Genomic DNA, 23,356 nt, shown 5'->3' on the forward strand with positions numbered 1-23,356 from the left:
ATGCACTAGCACACACGTTTCTGAATCTTGCCCCAGACGAACAGCGTTTAGCTAGTATATACATGATTCAACACCTCCTTATATTATATAAAAGCCAACACTCCGATCCAGGACCCTTACCTGACATATTGACCGAACTACTCACGAATAAATGGAGAGGGTCAGGTACTGATTTGATTAAAGAAATTCTAGAATTTCGAAACCAGTATATAGCTTTCGTGTGCCCAGAACACGTTCCAGTTCCCATTATGGGAAGAAAAATGTATCACATAGATAGACAGAATCCGTTACGCGAAGTACACCCGATCAGAGGTGAAGGTAATAACTTTACACGCGTGTTTGTGTACACGCCTATAACTAAAATTGAATTATTAGAAATGAAGAAAGTAGTACCCAGCCATGACAAGGATCCAGCAGGTTTCCACCGTGAGATAAAAGACATGTTACTCATGGGAGAGTATACCTACCCCGACATTATGAAAATACTGAAAGTGTTAATGCCTGCCGGTGTTTACGAGAAACTCAAAGAAAAGGAATGGGAGGTGGGAGACCAAAAGATAGATTGGACAGCATTAGAAAACGAAGAAAAGGCCCGAGCTGCAGGATCAGGGCTTGGGGAAAAGACTACAGCACTACCAGGATTACTAGTGCAGGTACTGCCACGTTTATTAACTACGAAAAAGGAGGACTGGGGTGCAATCTCAGCCTGTAAACAAAAGCAAGATGAAGACACTAGTGATTTCTATTCCCGATTTGAAAAATGTTTTGGTATAAATAGTGGCATAAAAGCAAGTAGCGAGTCATATCCACATCTGTTTGTGACAAAATTAGTTGAAAATTCACTACCGCAAGTTAAGAATAGAGTATTGAAATTTGAGAGTACCTGGCAAGGTAACACACCGTCACAGATGTTACAGATGTTACAGTATCACCACAATAGAATTAGAGAAGAACAAGAACATGAACAAAGACGTATGAAAGATACAAAAATGAAAATGCTTGTTGCTCAGTCAGTTCCAGCTGATGGTCATCAAAAGGGTGATTCAACAGGTCCAGTTAAAGGGACATGTAACTATTGTAAACAACAAGGTCATTATATACACGATTGTCCAGTCCTGAAACATAATATTGCCACAGGTAGAACCCAGGAAAGACCACGTCCACCTAGACAGGATCAGAATCAACAACAAATCCCTCAGCATGCACAACCTAGGTCAGCTCCGCAACAACTAGCTCCGCAACAGGCAGCTCCACAACAGACCGTAGCACCACCACAAGCGCAGCCTATTGCTGCAACACAAGCAACAACGCAACAGATGTATCAGTATGCACAAGCAGATTATCCCGATTATCAGCGATACACATGAAATAGCCTAGAGAGGGAAGTTGGCTTACCCCTTATTGAGGTTCCTGTAGATCAAGAGGGACCTTATGTACATAGTGAACTATTAGGGGAAGACAGAAAGTTTTTACTTGATACGGGGCAAGCAGAACAACTATACGACGCAGTGAAGTTCCAGGGGCACCCCTCTCAGGCTCGCAGAATATTTCCCTTGGATTCTCAGGAAAGCCTATCATTAATGAAGTTACGCAACCCCTTCCACTTACGGTTGGTCCATTGACACGTACTACAGATTTATTGCTTACTAAATCATGTCCAGAAAACTTGTTAGGTATAAAAACATTGAAAGCTCTAGGAGCTATAATATGTTGTTCTCCGGAAGGAGTACGATTATTTTTACGTGATTTTAAAGGTCACTATGTGTCCAGAGACATGGATCACCGGCTGCAGAGTTTACCTACACATTTATGGGCACAAGGCCCCACTGATGTTGGTTGCATGAACATTACACCATATCGTGTCACACTAAAAACAGGAGTAGTACTACCACGAATGCGACAATATAAGTTACCGCCAGATGCTGTTGTGGCTTTGCTGCAAATCATTGACGAGCTCGTTGCACAAGGAGTGGTTGTCGAAACGGACTCCAATGTATGCAATTCCCCGATAATTCCGATTCTTAAAAGAACGGATCCAAAAGCACCACCAGTATATCGATTAGTTATTGATCTGCGCGAATTAAATAAATGTATTGTACCACAATACCCTGTGGTCCCAGATATCTCTTCATTACTAACAGCTATTGACTCAGAAGCAACGTTCTTCACTGTAATTGATCTCAAGAATGCTTTCTTTAGCGTCCCAATAGATCCGGAAAGTCAATATCTGTTCGGATTCAGTTTAAATGGACGAAGTTTTAAATTCACACGCGCACCTCAAGGATTTACAGAAAGCCCCAGCATCTATAGCCAAGCACTAAAACGAGAACTTGACAGTATCCACATGCCAGTTAACACTGCCTTGCTTCAATATGTCGATGATCTGCTGATCACCGCCCGAAGCGAACCTGAATGTGAAACAGCGTCACTGACGGTTTTAAAATTTCTGGCCGACAAGGGGCACAAGGTGTCCCCTTCTAAGCTGCAATTCTGTGTCCAGCGAGTTGTTTACCTTGGGCACTCGCTGTCCAAGGAGGGAAGACAGCTTACACCTGATCGCAACCAGTTAATCGCTAACATGCCACCACCCAAGACACAAAAGGAGGTGCGGGCTTTTATAGGTCTCACTTCATACTGTAGGCAGTGGATCCCTCAATATGCATTTCTAGCAAAACCACTCATCCAGTTGACAACACAGGAGGCAGCCACATCGACCGTCCTCCCTTGGACTCAAGAACATACACATGCCTTTGAAAGCTTAAAGAAAGCTTTATGCCAAGCACCTGTTTTAGCAACACCATGTAACAGTAAACAGTTTACACTCTTTGTTACAGAACGCGACGGTACTGCCTTGTCAGTACTCACTCAGGAACAAGCAGGATCACACAAACCATGTGCTTATTTCTCTAGTACATTAGATCCAGTAGCTCAGGCTCTTCCTGCGTGCCTGAAATCGGTGGCAGCAACAGCTTTAGCAATCAGACAAAGCGATGCCATAGTGTTAGGACATCAATTGACAGTACAAGTATCACACGCAGTAGAGGTTCTCTTGAACCGCACACAAACACAACACTTGACTATAGCGAGACTCACCGGTTATGAATTAACATTGTTTCAGCCACACATAGAAATCAGACGTTGTAATACGTTAAATCCTGCCACACTTTTGCCAGTAAATGGAACAGATCCATTAGCACATGTTTGTATTGAAGTCATTACTATCACGACAAAACCCAGACAAGACTTGACAGATATCCCTTTATCAGATCCAGACTTGACATTGTATGTAGACGGGTCATGTATGAGAACAAGTACAGGAGAGTTAGTGGCCGCTTACGCAGTCACAACAGACACTGAAGTCATTGAAACAAATTGTATTAACACTTTGTCAGCTCAAGCAGCAGAGCTCACCGCTCTGACACAAGCCTGTATTCAAGCCAAAAATAAGAAAATCAACATATACACAGATTCACGTTATGCATTCGGAGTCGTCCATGACTTCGGCGTACTGTGGCGAGAGAGAGGTTATTTAACTTCTCACGGTGCCCACATCCAACACGGACCCCTCATTCAAGCCCTATTAGACGCGATTCATTTACCTACTGCAATATCGATTATGAAATGCAAAGCTCATACAAACGTTACCGATATCATTTCTCAGGGTAATGACCTAGCTGACAGAACAGCTAAACAGACTGCTCAGAATCAGACTCACACAATTGACACGACAAAGACAATAGTTCTGACACCAACACATTGCATGACAGTTAAGGATCCCGCCCTTGATGTAATTGACATACAGACACATGCTACACCAGAAGAAATAAAGAAATGGACTGAATTAGGAGGGATCCAAACGGATCAAGGATGGATGACGAAGGAAAAATCTATATGGTTTCTTCCCGACTCCATGGTTCAAGTCATCATTAACACAATACATAGTCCAGCGCACCTAGGAGAAAAAGCTATGCTAGACAGTATTCAACACATTTGGTTCAACAAACACTTACGAGCAGCAGCCAAACAGAAAGTACGTACCTGTATGATATGTTGTCAGTTTAATCCAGGTAAAAGCATCCCCGTAGAGCAGGGTGGATTTCAACCTCCCGATCATGCTTTTGAAGTCCTCCAGATGGATTATATCCAGATGGAACGATGTCGAGGATTCAAATATGTTCTCGTAGTTGTCTGTGCTCTTTCCCGTTGGACAGAAGCTTACCCGGTTTCAGATTACACTGCCCCGACTACTGCCAAACAGCTAGTTCGAGAATTCTTCCCACGATATGGTTTGCCACGTGTTGTCTACTCAGATAACGGCCAGCCATTCTCATCCGAACTAATGAAACACGTTTCACTTTTGTTAGGTTACCAATGGAAATTCCACTGTGTCCGACATCCCGAGGCAGCAGGTCTCGTGGAACGCCATAATCAAACCCTGAAAATCAGATTGTCCAAAATATGTAGAGAAAAAGGTGTCGATTGGATAGTAGCCTTACCAGTTGCACTCTTTTACATGAGAATGGTAGCACATTCTCGAACAGGGCTATCCCCGTACGAGGTGATCTTCGGTAGACCACCAAATATGTGGGGGACGCCTATACCTCGCAAAATCACTGATGTTGACTGTAATATGCTGACAGATTACCTGGCTTCCTTGATGTCTGCACTACAATCTTGTCGTTCACAGGTAGCTGCAGCTTTTCCCGATAACACTGAGGTAAAGCCCCATGACGTGGTTCCAGGTGACCTGGTTCTGGTACGGAATTTCGACCGGAAGACCCAACTGGAGCCTAGGTGGAAATCGCCTAAACTCGTTCTACTAACAACAAGGAAAGCCGTGAAGATCGAGGGACGTAAAGGGTGGTTGCACTCGAGTCATATCAAGAAATTTTATGGACTACCGTCCAGTGTGAACACTCAGCCCTGCATTCCCTCACAGACAGACTCAAAGCTCCCCTTGGTTGAACAGACAAAAACGGAACTTTATAAACTGAAATTAAGGTCTAGCAAGTCAGACAATTTGATTGTTTAAGTTCTCTCCAAGGTGAATCGGTTGAATTTGTCTCTGACATGTATCCTCTAGACCGGAGTAGAGAAAGAAATCGACAGATGCAGCTTAAAAAGCATGCGTATTGTAAATCACTTCGTAGTCACTGCACAGTAACATTATTAATTTTGTTTTTTCTAAGTCTTCTGATCATCATTTCTAGTATATTGCTGCACATGTATTACCCTATTTCTAAGCGTGCTTACAATGTTACTGCTGAACATTCTTTTAGCGAATTACCTCCGCATGAGTTGTCTTATAGATTTGCGCTGCGCAACAACACATTCATTAGTATGTTACATCATTCCCATCAGACCAGCAATGCTACAAATTGTTGGATATGTGGCCGACTCCCCCCCTATCAGAACTATAAGGGAGTTTTGCCCCTCTTTCCATATCCGTTCACACACAATGGCTACTGTGGAGCATGGTTTAGTTTGATTAATTCCCTAGATTCAAATTCAGTAGTTTATCAAGACAACTGGGTATGGGGAAACCTGAACCTAGTTTTGCTTAAAGTCTGCTACCCTAACAAGGAGGGACTTCCCAAAAGAACAGGAACTGATCTAGAAAATGAAGTATATGGATTGGGTAATTTTACACTTAACCTCCTGATTCTGAATGTTGAATCCGAAGCTACACCAATCTTGCCCGCTATGTCAGTATTCCCAGTTAAAGGGGAATTATGTGTAAGAAAGAATGGTTCCATACACATGGGCCATAGTAAATGCACCACTGTAATAAAATTCAGTGATCAAGGCAAATCTACATTTAGAGCTTCCCGTCATTCCTATTTCATATGTGGCCAGACCGCATATATACGTCTACCTCTAGATTGGGATGGTACCTGTTACATAGCATTCCTTCTGCCACCTGTTTTCCTAGCCCCTCCTGATTATCACAGAAATACCCATTTAGTACACAATAGACAGCAGAGAGATCTCCCGATTGTCGATTACACTGAAATGGCATGGGAGCAATACACAGATTTCAATAAAGGTTTCTTTCCCTATATAGGTACAGTCACTAATAGTAAGCTGATACGTAGATTAACTAGAACCCTTGAAGCAGTAGTGAACGAGACTACTTCCGCCTTAGGCAATTTAACAGAAGAGCAGTCTGCTATGCGGATTGTTGTGCTTCAAAATCGTCTTGTCCTTGACGTCATCCTGGCCGATAGGGGCGGAGCTTGTAGGGTCATCGGATCAAGTTGCTGCATTTTCATACCAGAAAATTCGCCGTCAGTATATAAAGCCATAACCCGCCTTCATAAGATTATAAGCCAGATACACCAGAGTCCAGGCACCTGGACTTGGTCCGGTTGGTTCTGGAGCGTGTTGTCAGCTTGGGGATGGAGGATCCTATCCTTCCTAGGTATTGGCTTCCTCATACTATTCAGTTGCTGCTTATGTCTACAATGTGGGCCAGCGATTTGCGGCCTGTGTGCCACATCGTGTATCCCACATCCAAGTTTTCGTTCAAGATCCCGGAAGAAGAAAGAAGAACAAATGATGCTATATGAACAGATCGATGGATTGATGAAGATCGATATCTCCTGAGGGTCCGTAGGGGACAAGGAGGGAATGAGGAAATATGAATTTTGTGATCAGTTATGTCCCCTATCGTAGACCCCAACGGCTCCATGTGCATGCTATAAGTACATGTATGTTCCCTCCAGTTCCAGTTATGAAGACGCAAATACATGTGCGTCCACCGTCAACATGTCCTCTTTCAGATCCGCCATGAATGGGTCAGATATTCCATTCCTAAGTATGAAAGGCCACCGACTTTATGTGGTTCACTTTCCACATTTTACAGATTCAGGCGAGTAGGCCCTGAATTCTGCCATCAAGCCTTTTCCTGCCTTCTGCCTCTGAAAGCTCCAGTCCGAGCCTGCATCTGTATCCATGAACTTTGTCCTACTCCCTGCGCGGCTAACGGTGCCTGATCCAGCCTGTTGCCTGCCAAAAACTGTATTTCACCTTCAAGATTATCTGCTCCGCTCCTCATCCGATGCATTCCTGTCTAGTAGTTTAGGTAAACATTCTTCCAGCTACCGTGCTAAGGGCCAGGCCTCGCTGTCCTCATGCAAGTAATTCATAGCCCCTGTTACCATGGAAGATTCCTGCCCCCTCGCATCTCATGTAGACACTTAGACGCTTGTACACGCACTAACAGTCAGTATAGAATAGATTCCGTCCGAGAGACCTTTCCTTTTGGATAATACAGTTCTTTAAACATAAGATATTAGATATGATTTTGGATTAGGTTGACATGACCCCCCCAGACTTCTGTCTCCACATGTAGAGCTAAATGTCAAGTCCCCTTCACCCTCTAGTTGCACGTCAATCACAAGTCATGCGGCTGCGCACGCATCTCTGCCAAATATTTCTGCTGACATTGCAGGATTCTCTTATGGATCCACCCACTTGTGACATCATGTATAATGACGTTTTCTAAGTTACGCCTATATGTCCGCCTTTTTTAGTTACGTATGCATATTTTATCTATCTTATCAACTGTTACGCCTCCTGCATCTGTTTCACTGTAATGCATTTCTTATAAAAATAATTACCTGTCAATAATGTATTGCCTTCCTTCCTGAACCCTCATGGTGATGGAATTTGAAGCCTGCAGTTCGAACTGTAATTCCTTTGTAGAGGAATAAAGCCTTTTAGAACCTCTAATACCACGGATTCTGCCTCTTATATTTACTGAGTTATTCTTACTAGACTTTACCGCATAAAAAATAGTACCGGTAATGAAATATTTACCACAGACCCAGAAGCCGCAGCACCAATCTGACCGAAACCTGGGATAGAGGTCAAAAGATGGGAACCAGAACCTGAATATCCCGGACCCGCTGTTCCGGAGGATAGGCCCGGAACTGCGCCAAGTCCAGAAGCGCTCCGATGAAGAGGAGCTTCTGGGAGGGACTCAGATGCGACTTCGGCACATTGATGGAGCACCCCAGCAAATGCAAGAGGTCGGCTGTAGTCTGGAGGTGGGAGACGACTGCCTGGGGCGAGCCCGCCTTCAACAACCAGTCATCGAGATAGGGGGAAGACTGGAACCCCCAATCTGCGCAGATGAGCTGCGACCACTGCCATCACTTTCGTGAACACCCGAGGGGCACTGGTGAGGCCGAAGGGGAGCAAGGTAAACTGAAAATGCTCTTGGCCCATCGTGAACCACAGGTAACGCCGGTGGGCCGGCAGGACGGGGATATGGAAATAAGCGTCCTGCAAGTCCAACACTACCATCTAGTCTCCAGGGTCTAGGACAGCCAGAATCTGAGCTAAGGTGAGCATCTTGAACTTTTCCTTCCGGACGAAGGCGTTGACGCTCCTGAGGTCCAAGATAGGACGTAGGACCCCTTTGCCCTTCTTGGGAACCAGAAAGTAGTGGGAATAACAACCACAACCTACTTGTGGACCAGGAACGTGCTCGATGGCCACCTTGGCCAAGAGGGCCGCAACTTCCTCCTGCAGAAGTTGCAAGTGATCCCCCGAAATCTGGTGGTACTGCGGTGGCATGGCTGGAGGGGTCGCCTCGAATGGGAGGGAGTAGCCCCTTTGGACGATTTGCAGCACCCACCTGTCCGATGTGATGGTACACCAGTGGAGCAGGTGATGGCGAACTCTGCCTACCACTGGCGTGGAATGGGCCTTAAAGCGCGGACTAGGAGGGCTTTGAGGCGGATGCTGCTGGGGTAGATGTGGACAGACTGGTTCGTTGTCCCCCTGCTGCTCATCGGTGGGATCCACGTCCGCGACCGCGTGAAGGGTTGTTCTGCGGCCTGTGGCTAGGCGGACGTGAGGGGGCGCCCCTTTCTTGGCCACGAAAGGGGTGAAAAGCGGAAATTTGCGGGCGCGGGGCCGAGAGGCCCGAGGACTTGGCTGTAGACCTGGAGTCCTTAAAGCGCTCCAGTCCACTATCCGCTTTGTAGCCAAAAAGGCGACTGCCATCGAAGGGCATGTCTATGAGGGTGCTCTGGAGATCCCCGGAGAAACTCGTGGACCTCAGCCAGGCGTGGCGACGAATCACCACCGTGGTCGCTAGTGCCCTGCCTAGCGAGTCCGTTGTGTCCAGTCCACATGGGATTGCATGCCGTGCCGCATCCCGCCCCTCGGCAAGAGCCAGGCAAGCCGTGTCCACGCCTCCTCCGGACACTGGGGCAGCACGTCCTCCACCGTATCCCACAGGGAGTGGGAGTAACGGTACAAAAGGCACGCGGTGTTGATAGACTGCTACCCCAAAACTAAGAGAGGAGAACAGTTTCTTCCCAAACCGTTCCAACCTTTTGGATTACCGATCCGGGGGAGCGGACGGGAAGGAGGTCTGGGAGGTAGAGGCCTGGATAACCAGGCTCTCGGGCGTGGGGTGCATTGACAGAAAACTGGGGTCGCCTGGTGCAGGGCGGTGGCGCCGGGCCACGTTCCAGTCCACAGGAGGAACTGTGGAGGGCTTGGACCAGGTGCCCTTCAGAACGTCAATCAGTGCCTCATTAAACTGCAGCAGAGGCTCCGAGGAGCTTGCTGACTGTTGAAGCACTTCGGTGAGGAGATTAGTCCTCACGGCCACAGCAGGCAGCTCCAGCCCAAGGGCTTCAGCCGCCTTGCGCAGCACCACAGAAAATGTAGCACCTTCTTCCGAAGCCACGGTCGGAGGAGAGATGAAGCCAGTGTCAGGGGAGGTGTCAAGGCCACTGGTATCCCCCAGTTCGTCTGCCCAGTCCTGAGATAACTGGCCCTGCTGGGCCAGAGGGTCCTCAGAGCCCTCCCAGTCGTCACCGTCATCCGATTCCTGGTATACAGGAGGAAGGATCGGAGCCGGGCGGAAGATGAACCTGCCAGGGCGGCGGACCTGGACTAAACCAGGGAACGGCGTTGTCCGAAGGCGCCGCCGGGGGCGTTACCGGAGGGGTCGGCGCCAGCGGAGGGTTTGTGAGGTCGACCAGCGCCGACTGGGATTCAGTCCTGGATCCCGCGGGGGCCTGCGGTGTCGGGACCGGAGTCGATGACGGTGCCAGGGCCGGAGCCGCCGGCTCGCTAGGACTCCCAGTCGAGCCTGCGGGGCCCGAAGGCGCGCCGGCAGGCGTCGACGGCGGAGCCAGGTTCCTCATGGCCACGAGTAAGTCCCTGACCTTCGCCGGAGTCGCGTCAGACCCAGGGACTGGAGGGTATGGGGTTGGACGGGACTCCTGCGGCTCCGACGGAGCCACGCAGGTGGTGCCACCCGAACCCTCAGACGAGTCGTGCGACCGGCGAGGGGAGCCAGAAGAGCAATGTTGCCTCTTCGACTTCTTGCTGTGCTTCGACTTACCGGATCGCAAAGACTTTGACCCCGACGAGCCGACTGCCGGAACTCGAGCAGCTTGCGGGACCGCTCCCGCCTAGCCTTCGAAGTCAAGGCCAGGCAGTCGAGGCACGACTCGGCATCGTGGTCGGCCCCAAGGCAATAGAGGCACCGGCGGTGGTGATCCGTGACCGACATCAGTCGGTGACAGGAGTCACAAGCTTTAAAGCCAGGCATCCCTATCGGCACCAGAGTCGAGGTCGACAAAGAAAGGAACCAAAAGAGTTAAAAAAAAGTTTAGTTAAAAAATGACTAAAAGGGTATGCTCTTCCCAGATCGGCGCTTACTGGTGCGGAAAAAAGAAGAACTGACGTCAGCGCGTGAGGGCGGCGTCTAAGTACTCCGACGACGTCATCCCGGCGATCACGACGCCAACGACGGACGCGGAGCCGCAGATGTCGCCTAGCGACGCGCAAGGGTATTACTGGCGAAAAATCTTTCCGGATCCAGCCTGACGCCTGGGGAAATTCTAAGGTGAGGAATCTAACAAACGTGTTTCTTTCAGATCAGCTCATCACCATGCCTACCCACAAGGCAGGACACACCCTCGACCCCATTTTCGCAGGAGGCAATCCTTTTCAGCCACACAACCCAAACCCCATGGACGGACCACCACTGCGTTCACTTCTAAGTCGACATCCCCAAGCTACCCAAACCTGCATCACACCCTCCACGAAGGAACTGAAGCAAAATCACGGAGGAGCAGCACACCTCCACCCTCAGCAATGTCACCCCAACCACCTCGACCAAGGCCAAACTCGCAGCCAAAGAACTCCACAGATGGATCTCCAACTGCGCAGTCATCGCCCCAGGAAGGCTACCTGGTTCACCGACGACCTCCAAAAATCCAGACGCACCTGCAGACGCCTCGAAAAGAAATGGAGAAACAGCAAATTGCCTGAAGACAGGACCATCTAAAAAGAACGCCATGGCGGAATACCAACGCATCAGATCCACCAAAAAGAACTTCATGCAAAACAAGATCCTCGCCAACTCCAGCAACTCCAAAGAACTCTTCAATGTCATCCGGGAATTCGCCAAGCCCGCCAGCGAAACCAAGGACATCACCCCTTCCCATGACCTCTGCAACAAGCTTGGATCCTACTTCCATCTGAAAATCAAGAGCCTCTACGACAGCTTCAACGACCAGACACCTGACTCCAAAACCACCTCCCCCCGGAACAACAGCCAGCCCACCATCTTCGCCTGGACCCTAGTCATCACCGAAGACACCACTACAACCATGAAAGGCATCCACTCAGGGGCCCCCACGGATCCCTGCCCACCACACATCTTCCACAGAGCCGTCACCGCCATCACTCCAGAACTATGATGCACCCTCAACGCCACCTTCAAGACCGGCATCTTTCCCGACTGGAAACACGCAGAAGTCAGACCCTTGCTCAAGAAGACCTCGGCAAACCCCACGGACCCCAAGAACTACCACCCATCTTCTGCCTCCCGTTCACGGCCAACGTCACAGAAAGGATGGTCAATGCTCAACTAAGTAAATTAACGAAGAGAACTCCATCCTTGATCCCTCCCAATCTGTATTCCGCAGCAACCTCAGCACCGAGACTGTCCTGCTTGTCGCCGCACCCTCCTCGACACAGGCCACACCGCCGCCCTGATCCTACTAGACCTCTCGGCAGCCTTCGACACCGTCTCCCACCGCACTCTCAGCGCCAGACTCCATGACGCCGGCCTACAAGGAACAGCCCTCGACTGGATCCGCTCATTCCTCACCGGAAGAACCCAAAGTATCGGACTACATCCCTTCCTCTCCGAACACATGGAAATCAACTGCGGTGTACTTCAAGAATCATCGCTCCGGTCCACGTTCTTCAATATCTACATGGCCCCCTCGCTGCAATCGTCTGGCAGTATCCTACGCAGACACCCAGCTCATCCTCTCCCTCACCAAGGACCCCAGCACAACCAGACTCAACTTCCAGGAAGGAATGAAGGATGTCGCATTCTGGATGAGCAGCAGCTACCCGAAGCTCAACTTGGAGAAGACAGAGGTCCTCGTTCTCGGACACTCCCCCTCGCTTGGGACAACACCTGGTGGCCCGCCGCCCTCGGCAGCCCTCCCACCCATACCGACTATGCCCGGAACCTCAGCATCATACTCGACTCTTCCCTCTTCATGATCCAACAGGTCAACTCCGTCGTCTCCAGCTGTTTCAACACCCTCAGCATTCTCCGAAAGACCTTCAAATGGATCTCCCCTGAATCAAGAAAGACCGTCACCCATGCACTTGTAACCAGCAGACTCGAATATGGAAACGCCCTCTACGCTGGGATCAATAAGTCTCTGCTGCGCAAGCTCCAGACCATACAGAACACCCCCGCCAGACTCGTACCCGGCACCCCTCGAAAAGTAAACATCACCCAACAACTGCGAACCCCCACTGGTTCCCCGTTGAGAAGAGAGTCACTTTCAAGATACTCACCCATGCCTACAAAAGCCTCCACAACACCAGACCCCAATACCTCAATGAAAGAATCTCTTTCCACATACCCAAAAGAAACCTCCGATCCGCCGACCTCGCCGAAATCTCTTGCATCGGCAGAGCCAGAGTCGGCGGAAGAGCCTTCTCCTACATCGCTGCCAGGACCTGGAACGAGCTCCCGATCAACATCAGACTCGCCCCTCCCTGAACATCTTCAAGAAGACACTCAAGACCTGGCTCTTTGACTAAACAGATCTCCTGCCCCACCCATCTGCTCCCCAACCCCCAGCGCCTTGAGACGCTCATGGGCGAGTAGTGAGCTTACAATTCCCCTGATTGATTGATTGAGTACAGAACCTTTCGCTCAGTCACTATCGCCAAGAAATATACAGAGAATACACATATTTATTGAACGATCATTTTTCTTGCATAAAATACATGTGCTGCAATGATTAGTAGACAGAAGCAGATAAACGTGATTACTAGCACCAAGAGCGTAAATAGTAGATATAGTTCTTACATGGTGCTAAACAATTTTATATATGGAGGCATATAAACAAGGCAGTAATCTGGCATCTCCTACTATGCGATCCTACTATGTAAACCCACATTTACATCTGTATAGTTTGGAGGGTAGAGATCATCAGCCTCAGAAACGTAGCCAATGGTGCGGTATTAATCCAAATTGAGTATTTCCAGTACACACAAATCTGAGCCAAAAAGCTCTTAAAGATAGGCAAAATCTGGGCCCTTGGTAGAGGACCCATCAATGGTGGGGCCTTAAATCAAGCGTGGCACTTCTTTCTGACAGCCAAGAGCATCTCTGCGACTTGGAACATGGTCACTGAATCAGAGTCGGATGCGCCTCTAAAAGTGGTGCCGGGGACACTGCAATTTGATTTTGGAAATGAGTGCCTGGGGCAACAGGAATAGTCCTCCAGTTCAGAACCTGAAGATGGAGGGCTTGGTAGAGCTCTGGCTTAGGCTGTAAAAGTTGCTGAACCTGAAAACTCTGCAAACCCTTGAAAGCCAGCAGGGGTACAGATGGTGGAGGTGCAGCCCTGATCAGGTTGAAGAAGGACTGCTAAAAGACCTTTTAGGAAGAACACCCTAGGAGGATGGCTCCATATTAGAACTTACATGCTGTAGAGAGAGAGAGAGAGAGAAAGAAAGACACTATTTAAGTGTCTCCTTTCAAGCACTAGCTAGGCACAACTTGGCCTCCCACTCCTTGATGGCTAGCTGGGTCTGGCTGCTCAGTGGAATAATGCATCCACTCAAGGGTTCTGTGGTCACAGGTTTTAAATCAAAGCAAGACACTTAGAGTTTAATCCTTTCAAAGCCGATAAAATGTCACCATCAAGTTGGGTAACAATATACATCTGTTTTACTAAACCAAGATGCACATCTGCATTAAACATACATGTTATATTATGCATGGAATCACATGACTCGCAGGAAGAAGAGTCGTGCTCTGGGGGCTAGAGACTACATGCAGATGTAGTGTGTGTCAGAGTGACCTTGTTTGGAACACTTCCTGGAGGACTACAACCCTGCACCTTAAGGGATGACAATAGACCTAGCCTACAGATTATGAACCACTTAAAATGTTTGGAATTCGGTAAAGATAACAGTGAAACTCCAAACCTGTGTCAGTTAGGTGCTACTAAACAAGACCTGCCACCATGGCACAAGACGGCACTGAACACAGACTAAGTGGATGGCACTAAGACTGGAGCCACATACCGTCACTTGGCTGTGCCATTTCTTGGAGTCATTTTGTGGATCCAGTCTGGTACCAGAGTATATCTATACGGTGAGGACATGCTGAAGAAGTATTCATGAAAAAAACATACACAGAGGTAAAATGGGACAAGTCATCATAACACTTCATCTTTTAAATAGAGAAATATTGTTAAGTGGCTACTGGAAGAGAGATTACTCCTTAATAAAAGTGTGCATGCACAACGTACTGTTCCCTGATTAGCTCAGTGATAAATAGTTTAATCACAATTTTAATATATTTTCTAGCCTCTGGTAGAGGGTTCTCACCTGAAAATGACCCGATCCTTGAACAGAAAACACCAGGTAAACTGTGCTGCTCTCCCAAAAAGCACGATTTAGCTTACGCTCATTGCTAGGTGTTGTAGACCAGATTCCTTTTTGCTGAGATATCTCAAGATTTCGTAGGTTACTGCTCTTCATTATAAAGTAACGTATTGGCATGTTTGGTCTTGGTGATGGAGACTTGGAACCCTGAAAAAAAACACACAACTAATTAACTTTTCTGAAAAACTAAAATTATGTAAATATATAGGGCTTTAGTTGATAAAATAAAACACATTCTTGTAGGTCCATACAATTGTGTTTTCTCTTGGAGAAACCTGGGGATCAGACACCATACTGAGGCTTAGAGGCTCCTCAAACATGAAACAGACTCACTACTCGTGTTCGCTATTTCTAGGTTTCTTTTTGCGATGTTGTGCATTCGTAGGGGCATTTTAAAGAAAAAGAATTTAGAAAATCCTTAATCCCGATTGCCTATTAAATATGTTGTTATGTTATGCCTGCATATCTCCATAGCTTGAATATTGCTTCGTAAATTTCCCTTTCTTGGGTTGTTTTGCATTTGTTTAAATGTTCTATATTCCAATCGATTTTAACGTGTTTTTTTAATATAAGCCTTTGGGCTATCAGTTAAAGCTAGAAATGTTATCATGTATCAACTGATTGAGCTTTTCATTTATTAATGCAATGGCAATCACTAATAACATGGGATATTGCAACCTCTTTTTGTGAGGTACCCACTGTTGAATATTGCCTGCACTATTTTAGTAGTGAGAATTGTTGAGAGGGAGTGCAGCCAATGCTTGAGCCAGAAAACCCTGCATAATCTTGACTTGCACTCTTGGTTCTATGATGATATTTTAGAATAACATTTGTTATTTTATTATTGTATAAATGTATTTGTATTATTTTATGTGCTTTAATGGCCGTACGGCCGAAATAAAGCTTTCTTTGACTGACTGACTGTTTTCTCTTAATCCTTATTTTCATGAGCTGTCAACATGGTGGGGTGTTCAGTACCACAAGGATCAAGAAGTTGTGTGTAACTGAACAGCCATTCTTAAGACCCATCTAACATATAACTGATAGTCCTATGTACCAAGTAAATATGGTTGAATTAACAAACAGGTTACTTATCTTTTGCAGCACCTTTTTTGGTACAGACTCTATCTAGCAACAGAATCCTCAGCATAGAATGTTCCCCAGGGGACAGACTGGATCCGGAAAATCTTGAGGAGTACCTCTGCGGCCGGTAATTGGCTCTGATTTGGTGTCGTCCACACCAAAAAGTGATGCCACAGTGCCCATATAAGTGCCACCAAGGCACGCTGGCATCAGATTCTTCCATAACTATTTCTGCGCTAAAAACATGGACCCATGTAAAAAGCAAGCTTTGACCAGAATACAGTATCTAAGTACAAGTTACTTACCTCCGGTAACAATGTATCTGGTAGAGACGATTCTAGCCGCAGATTCCTTCACGTAGAATTATACCGAGGCGTGAGACTGGACACGGAACATTTTCTTGTCCCAGCACCTATCCGCCCCGCCGCCTTCCGCAGGCATGACGTCAGCGAGGTCACATAAGCCCCACCCCGGCACGCTGATGTCAGTTTGCTTCATATAACTTTTCCGCGCCACAACGTAGAGTCATCACAACAAAACTGAGGAGATCATGGGAACGAACGGTGTGCGAAAAAATCAGAGAAACAAAAGGTGAGGAACAGCACCATTTGGCACCAAGGTACCAGAAGGCTATAGCAGCGAAGCCATAGCAAGGAAAGAGCGAAGCACCACTTTGAGGAACAACTGTGCAAGCCAAGGCGCTAGCACCGGTTGGCACTAAAGTACCAGAAGGCCATAGCAGCGAAGCCATAGCAGGGAAAGAGCAGAGCACCACTCCGAGGAACAACCGAGCAAGGCAAGGCGACAGCCATCCTGGAGGCACAAGTATGTGAAGCGCCGAAACAGAAAGAGAGAGAGAAAGAAAGAGAGAGAGAGAGAGAGAGAGAGAGAGAGAGAGAGAGAGAGAGAGAGAGAGAAAGAAAGAGAGAGAAAGAGAGAGAGAGAGAGAGAGAGAGAGAGAGAGCGAGAAAGAGCGAGAGAGAGAGGGAGAGAGAGAGAAAGGAGGCCCCTACACTGGAGAGAAACCAGCTGGAGGGAAGCAAAGGCACGGAGAAACCAACCATCCCTGCATCAAAAGAAAAAAGGGGGAATGGAACAATCAAGCAGAACCGGACAGCCTGACCGGAAGAAAGCGAAGAGGACACCCACAGAAGACAAGCCACCCAGAGGGAGGCGAGAGCAGAAAACCAAGCTGAGGGTCCTCGCAGAACAGGGAGGAAGGGCGGGTCGTGAAGGAATCTGCGGCTAGAATCGTCTCTACCAGATACATCGTTACCGGAGGTAAGTAACTTGTACATCTGATAGAGACTACTAGCCGCAGATTCCTTAACGTAGAATAGATACCCTAGCCATACCCTGAAGGGAGGAGGGCCTGCGGGAGAGCCTCCTCAGCAGGAGAGACACAGGGCCCCAGCAGGGGACATGTCACAGGAACAAGAAGGGAAGGCCAGGAGATCCCAAGCCCAACTAAGGGAGAACTGGCCAACACCCCGCAGGGGCAGACAGCGTCCAAAGGGCCTCAAGGAACAAAAGAACCACCTCGAACCCCAGGAAGAGGAGGTAGAATCGGAGGCAGGGCCCACCGTAAGAAGCACACACAGTGAAAGGAAACAGCCGAACACACCGCCAATAGCGCAGGCGTAAGAAGAAAGCACAGATGCACAAAGCCCCAGCAGGACCAGAGTCAGGGGCACAAGGGAACACATCAAAGGCCACGACGGTGGGCCAGAACAAGCCGGCATGTGCAGGCATGAGCAGCCAGCAGCAGGCAGCACCATGGAGCCTGGGCACCAAAACAGGCCAGGCGCAAGCCGAAGGAAGAGGCCAGGGAGGGCCAGGACACACCATAAAGGAGGGGCCGGTCCCGAAACACACCCTGACCCACAAAGAAGTGGGACAAGGCAGGAGAGAAAGAGAGAGAGAGACACGGAGGACAGGCCCAGGCCGTCAACCAGAACACAGAAAGCCAGTCCCTCTGGAACACCAGACAGAGGACCAGGTCGAAACGCCAGACAGAAGGGGGAAACCGCCACCACACCATGCCGCAGACAGCAGGCCAGACTGGCCGAGCGACGTAGCGAACCCGGAGAAGGACAGACCTGGGCGCAACGCAAGCTGCGCCAAGACAAATGTCAAGGAGACCGCACCAGCGATATACCGTGACGCCAAGGAGAGCAAGGAACCCCAAAAGGGTGGCCACACCTCCCCAGCACATGACAGAGCTATGTAATAGCTACAAGTACCCCACATAGGGTATGCTACGTCCCAAGAAAACATAGAAACACCTCTTAGGAAGCAATTCCGCAGCAGAGTACAATAGAAAGGCCGGCGGGTAAAACCGCAGACGGCTTGCCAAGCAGCCAATAAAGAAGACACAAACGGCCCAATCCCAGGACCTACACAGGCTTACCATCAGCCAAAACCACAAGTAAAAAAAAGGGGGGCTGAACCAGCAGCCAACAGCACCGAAGTGCCAACTGAAGGACCCTGAAGGCACACCAACCACATAGAACACACAACCGGGGCTACCGAACACTAGACCCCAGAAAACAATGGGAGAACATCTCCCAGAACACAGCAGAGGACCGACATCGAGGTTCACTGAGGAGGAGGCGGAGGAGGAGGAGGAGGAGGAAGCCCTGCAATGAACCGCAGACTCCTAAGGGGCATGAAACAAAACAGCGCCATCGAAAGGGATGTCAACCAGACGCTCCCTAACATTCTCAGGGAAAACACTATCCCTCAGCCAAGCATGGCGACAGAGGGCCACCGAAGAAGCCATGGTGCGACCAAGCGGCTCAGAGACATCCAGAGCCGAGCGAAGAATAAACGCAGCCAGCTCCGGGCCATCCAACACATGGTGACGCAGATCAGCGCAGGCATTCTCCTGAGAAACGTAAGACAGAAGGGACTCCGCGGAATCCCACAAGCAAGAAGTGACTCTGGCCAACACACAAAGCATGTTGAGCGCTCGCAAGGCAGCACTGGAGGAGGCGAAGATATTACACCCCCATGAATCCAACCACCGGGCCTCCCGTGACAGAGGAGACAACACCGATGGCAAGGAGGGAAAAGAAGTCTGCAGAAGAGTGGAAGGAAAGGCAGACAGGATCATGCGGAGCAGGACGGTGGCGGTGCAGGAGCAGCTGGGGCACCGGGTCCCCCGTGGCAGGATGCCCCCAGGCCCCAAGAGAGAATTATGGAGCGAAGCTTCGAAGGGAAGAAGCAGCTCCCGTCCACCAGAGCCCTGATAGAGAACCCCAAGCAAGTGATCCGTGTGGAAATGGGCAGTCGGGTCACCCATGCGCAAAATCACCGCAGCCGTGGAGACAGCCCGGGCGAAGGCAGAACTCGCCTCCGTAGGGCAACACAGTGGAGAGAGCAATTCCTCCATGGGCGACGGCTGTAAGCTAAGCCGGCCGTCCCCCAGCCCAACCGGAGGAAGAAAAGACCAAGCTCGGAATGGGGGAAGGTTGACTGACGAGTGGGGAACCCGAGGCACCTCTGGGGAAGACTGTGGGCACGGTGCCCTCCTTGGAAGACGCCGGGGAAAAGGCCAAGACGCAGCGTCCCATCTCCGGGGAAGTAGAGACAAAAAGTTGCCGAACCTCTGGAGAAGAGGGGGCCTCTGAAGATGAATCAACGATGTGGAGTCTGCCACTGGCACCAGGGCAACATCAACCGGCGCCAAAGGGGACACCGAGACGACCTCCGCCACAACCTGCGCAGCAGGAGAACGGAGCATGGTCGGAGCCGGGGCAGCTAAAGAACGGCACCGAAAAGGCACCGACTCGACCTCCGACGAGGCAGCCGCCTGCGTGGAGAGACGAGGGGGGCCCGGGGATGCGCCCCATCCCCTAGCCAGCCCCTGTGGCGCCACCAGGGCCAGCTGCCGCCGGCACCTAAGTGGCATCAGCTCGGCCTCGGACAAGGCCGCCGCCTGCCCAGAGGACTGAGGGGGACTCCAGCCACGAGTCTCGACAACCTCCCGTGGCATCACAGAGACCCCCACAGGGGTTTGCGGCAAGGAAGAGGCGCCATGGTCCGAAGCAGGGAACCCCGTAGGGCTGCACCCCGACGACACCACATCTCCAAGACCTGAAGCCGAACCTGTCGGCGACTCCGCAGAAGGCCCCGCACATAGCAAGGGATCCGCAGACGTCCCAGGAGGAGGAGGAGGAGGCCTGTAGGGCCGCAGCATAGGCCTCCATTTGGGCTCTGGTCGCCCCCACGCCGGGAAACGGCGGGTAGAGTGGTGACGCGCAAGGCCGCACGACCCACGGAGAACCCGCGCCCCCCACAGGGCGGGGACCGGCCCTCGGGGACAAGCTGCGACACTTACCAGCAGGCGAGCGATGCCCTTGCGGCCTCGGAGAGGGACGATGTTGGAGACGGAAGCGGCGGTTCTTGAACCCTTACGCGGGGGACGGACGCGGTGACGACGCCGACCTGGACATGTGGGCAGAGAGGAGTTTCATCCGTCGCTCTCGCCGGGACTCCGGCTTCATCTGCTGACAAGCATCGCAGTCCGTGGAGTCATGGTGCTCCCCCAAACACCACATACAAATGGGGTGAGGGTCTGTCGCCGACATCTGGCCCGCGCAAAACGAGCACGTCTTGAAGCCCGAAGGCATTCGCACACTGTTCCCAAAAAGATACGGAAAGCGTGAAATGAAGGCCTGAAAACAGGCCATCGACACGATCCGGATCCACGTGGAAAAGAAGGAAACTGACATCAGCGCGCCTAGGTGGGGCTTATGTGACCTCACTGACGTCACGCCCGCGGAAGACGGTGGGGCGGAGTCGTGTGGTGCCCCACTCTGGCGCGCAGAGATGCTGGGACAAGAAAATGTTCCGGGTCCAGTCTCACGTCTGGGGATAATTCCACGTTAAGGAATCCGCGGCTAGTAGTCTCTATCAGATGCCCAGTTCACAAAGCAGGGAGTATGGGAGGGTCGCTGAGGAGTCTAAAGTAGACTGAAGTCTGGGGGATGTGGCTTCGCCGCCTTGCAAAATGGCCGCATAGAGTGTGAGCTCTGCTGGCCGAGCACACAATCCCTAACAAAACACTTGCCTCAGAAGCCATCCTGCCGAGAAAACAAGTGCAACAATGTGGGGGCCACTCAGTCAACCATAAAATGAAGGAGACCGCCGTGCAGATAAAAGCAGAGTCAAAAACGTAGGCGGCCGCCGTGGCCTGGTAAGGCCTACTAACCCGGAGCATTCTGCTCCCGCAGGGGCGGCAGCAGCCCCATGGGCGAGGAATCCAGGGCCACAAAGTGACAGGGGCGGACAGGTGCACAGACACCATCGGTGCGCTGGACCCCCTCCACGCCGACAGACACCAGCTGAGGGGAGGCACCCGAGATACAAAGGCGGGCCCTGAGCATGTGCGACCCGGCTCCGGCGTTTGGGTAGGGTGGCCTGTGCGAGTGTTGGAAGCTGGGCGGTCTTTTGAACCTCCATACCGGCACTTGGCTCACTCCACACGGCACTGGAGGCAGAGACGCGCCAGGAGAGACACGCGATCAGCATCGGGATTCCAAAATGTTCACCTGCTGCCTGGAAGATGGTGAGAGTACACGAGGATGCCTGCGTGTGCTGGACGGGCCTATGGTACAGTTTGCAGACATCCAGGTCACTGCAGCCTAAAGAAAAAATGTTATTCAAAAACAACAAGAGCAACCCTTATGTCCTTGTGAACCGGGTAGGTACTGAGTACAAAACAATATCCACAAGGAACTCACTCATAATCATAATACACAGTTTGTGACTAAATATGTCACTCTAATTTAATCACAGCCTAATATGGCTTTTCTTTTTTAGAAAGCCTATCAAATCAATTTTACATCCACTTTCATAATAAGCCCACACCAAGGCCTATTTCTTTATTTGTAAAACCTAACCTCAGCCGAGGTAGGTGTTATTTTATTCAAAAGTTCATTAGTTTCATAAAGATTATATCAAAAATACATTTCTAAAGTTGAACATATATACACAATTCAATATTTACAGTGATGTGTGACCCCAAGTGAAAGAACCATAACCTATTACATTACATGTGTATAAACAAAGAAAAAGGAAGGGAATTAAAAGGTTATTGGTAATTTATATAAGGACAGATTTTGTAATTTGCAAATGATTCAACCCGAAACTGTCTCTATTATGTGTTGTCGACGGCGTTTCGACCCACTCTAGATACCGACTCCTGCGAATACCTCGCCCTCTCCATTTGCAGCAACTCCACCCAACTGTGCAATCTGCACATATTTTACCACCCCCCAGGCATGAACGACTCCTTCACTGACCACATCATGGAAATCATCACAGCTAGGATTTCCTCCAACGCTAAAAACATTTCCCTTAGTGATTTCAACCTACACTGGAATGATCCCAAGGATCCCCATGTCAATGTCATCAAAGACCTCCTGGCCGATCAAACCCTGACACAAGCCTGTTCACTCCGAACACACTCAAAAGGGGTCACTCTAGACTGGATCATCTCTAAGGAATCAACAGTCAAGCTTAGCTCTATAGACCGATGTGACTGGTCTGACCACCATGCCATTGCCTTCCTACTATCTGGCACCCACAAGACTAGGGCACCTCAACCGGTTATTCTTAAACGCTGGGTCAGAGACACCAAGAACCAGGACCATAGGGAGCTGGAGGCTCGCTGCAAATCTGACCTCCGCCCCCGCTCGCATATCACAACGGTCAGTGACCTCAACAATCACTACTCTGCGACCATATCGAACATTCTAGATGACTTAGTTCCACTAAAACTGAAACGAACCCAACTCAAAGACAGAAACCCCTGGTTCACGGGATCCCTTAACAATGAGAGGAGATCCCTTCGGCAATCTGAAAGAACCTGGAGACAGCACCCCTCTGCCGCACATCTAAAACTTCTACGCCAGTCCAGAAATACCTACAAAAGAAATATCCTCAACTCAAAAAAGGAATTCTTCAGAGCTGAACTGGGGAACGCCCAGAACAGAACCCTCAAGCTCTTCAAACTGGTCAAGCACCAATCTAATAAACTGGCCAAAACACCAAAAGAAACCCCAAAGTCTCTAATATCATCAGAGGAATTCTCCTCTGTCTTTGCGGACAAAATCACAGCCTTAGGAAATGATCTCAGTTCCGCCATATACTCTCAACCCCTGCTTTACCTAGAACCGCTGGCCGAAGTACTACGCACTGCGAATATCTCCTACCATATGTATGCTGACGACACTCAGATCTACATAAAAACTTCATCTCTTGAGGAGATTCTCTCCCTGAACGAGGCCTTGAAATT

At 49.6% G+C, this 23,356-nt stretch overlaps 1 protein-coding gene across 6 annotated transcripts in view; it reads right to left on the minus strand.

Moving 5' to 3' along the window:
• Positions 1 to 23,356, minus strand: part of YTHDC2 (YTH N6-methyladenosine RNA binding protein C2) — a 1,174,422-nt gene that overhangs the window by 157,145 nt on the left and 993,921 nt on the right. For all 6 annotated transcript variants that reach the window (XM_085632632.1, XM_085632630.1, XM_085632634.1 and 3 more), the window contains exon 28: positions 14,914 to 15,117. In XM_085632632.1, coding sequence (XP_085488758.1) covers positions 14,914 to 15,117 — 204 coding nt within the window. The remainder of the gene's footprint in view (positions 1 to 14,913; positions 15,118 to 23,356) is intronic.

Source organism: Triturus cristatus, chromosome 2_1, assembly GCF_964204655.1.
Source record: "Triturus cristatus chromosome 2_1, aTriCri1.1, whole genome shotgun sequence".
Taxonomy (NCBI): domain Eukaryota; kingdom Metazoa; phylum Chordata; class Amphibia; order Caudata; family Salamandridae; genus Triturus; species Triturus cristatus.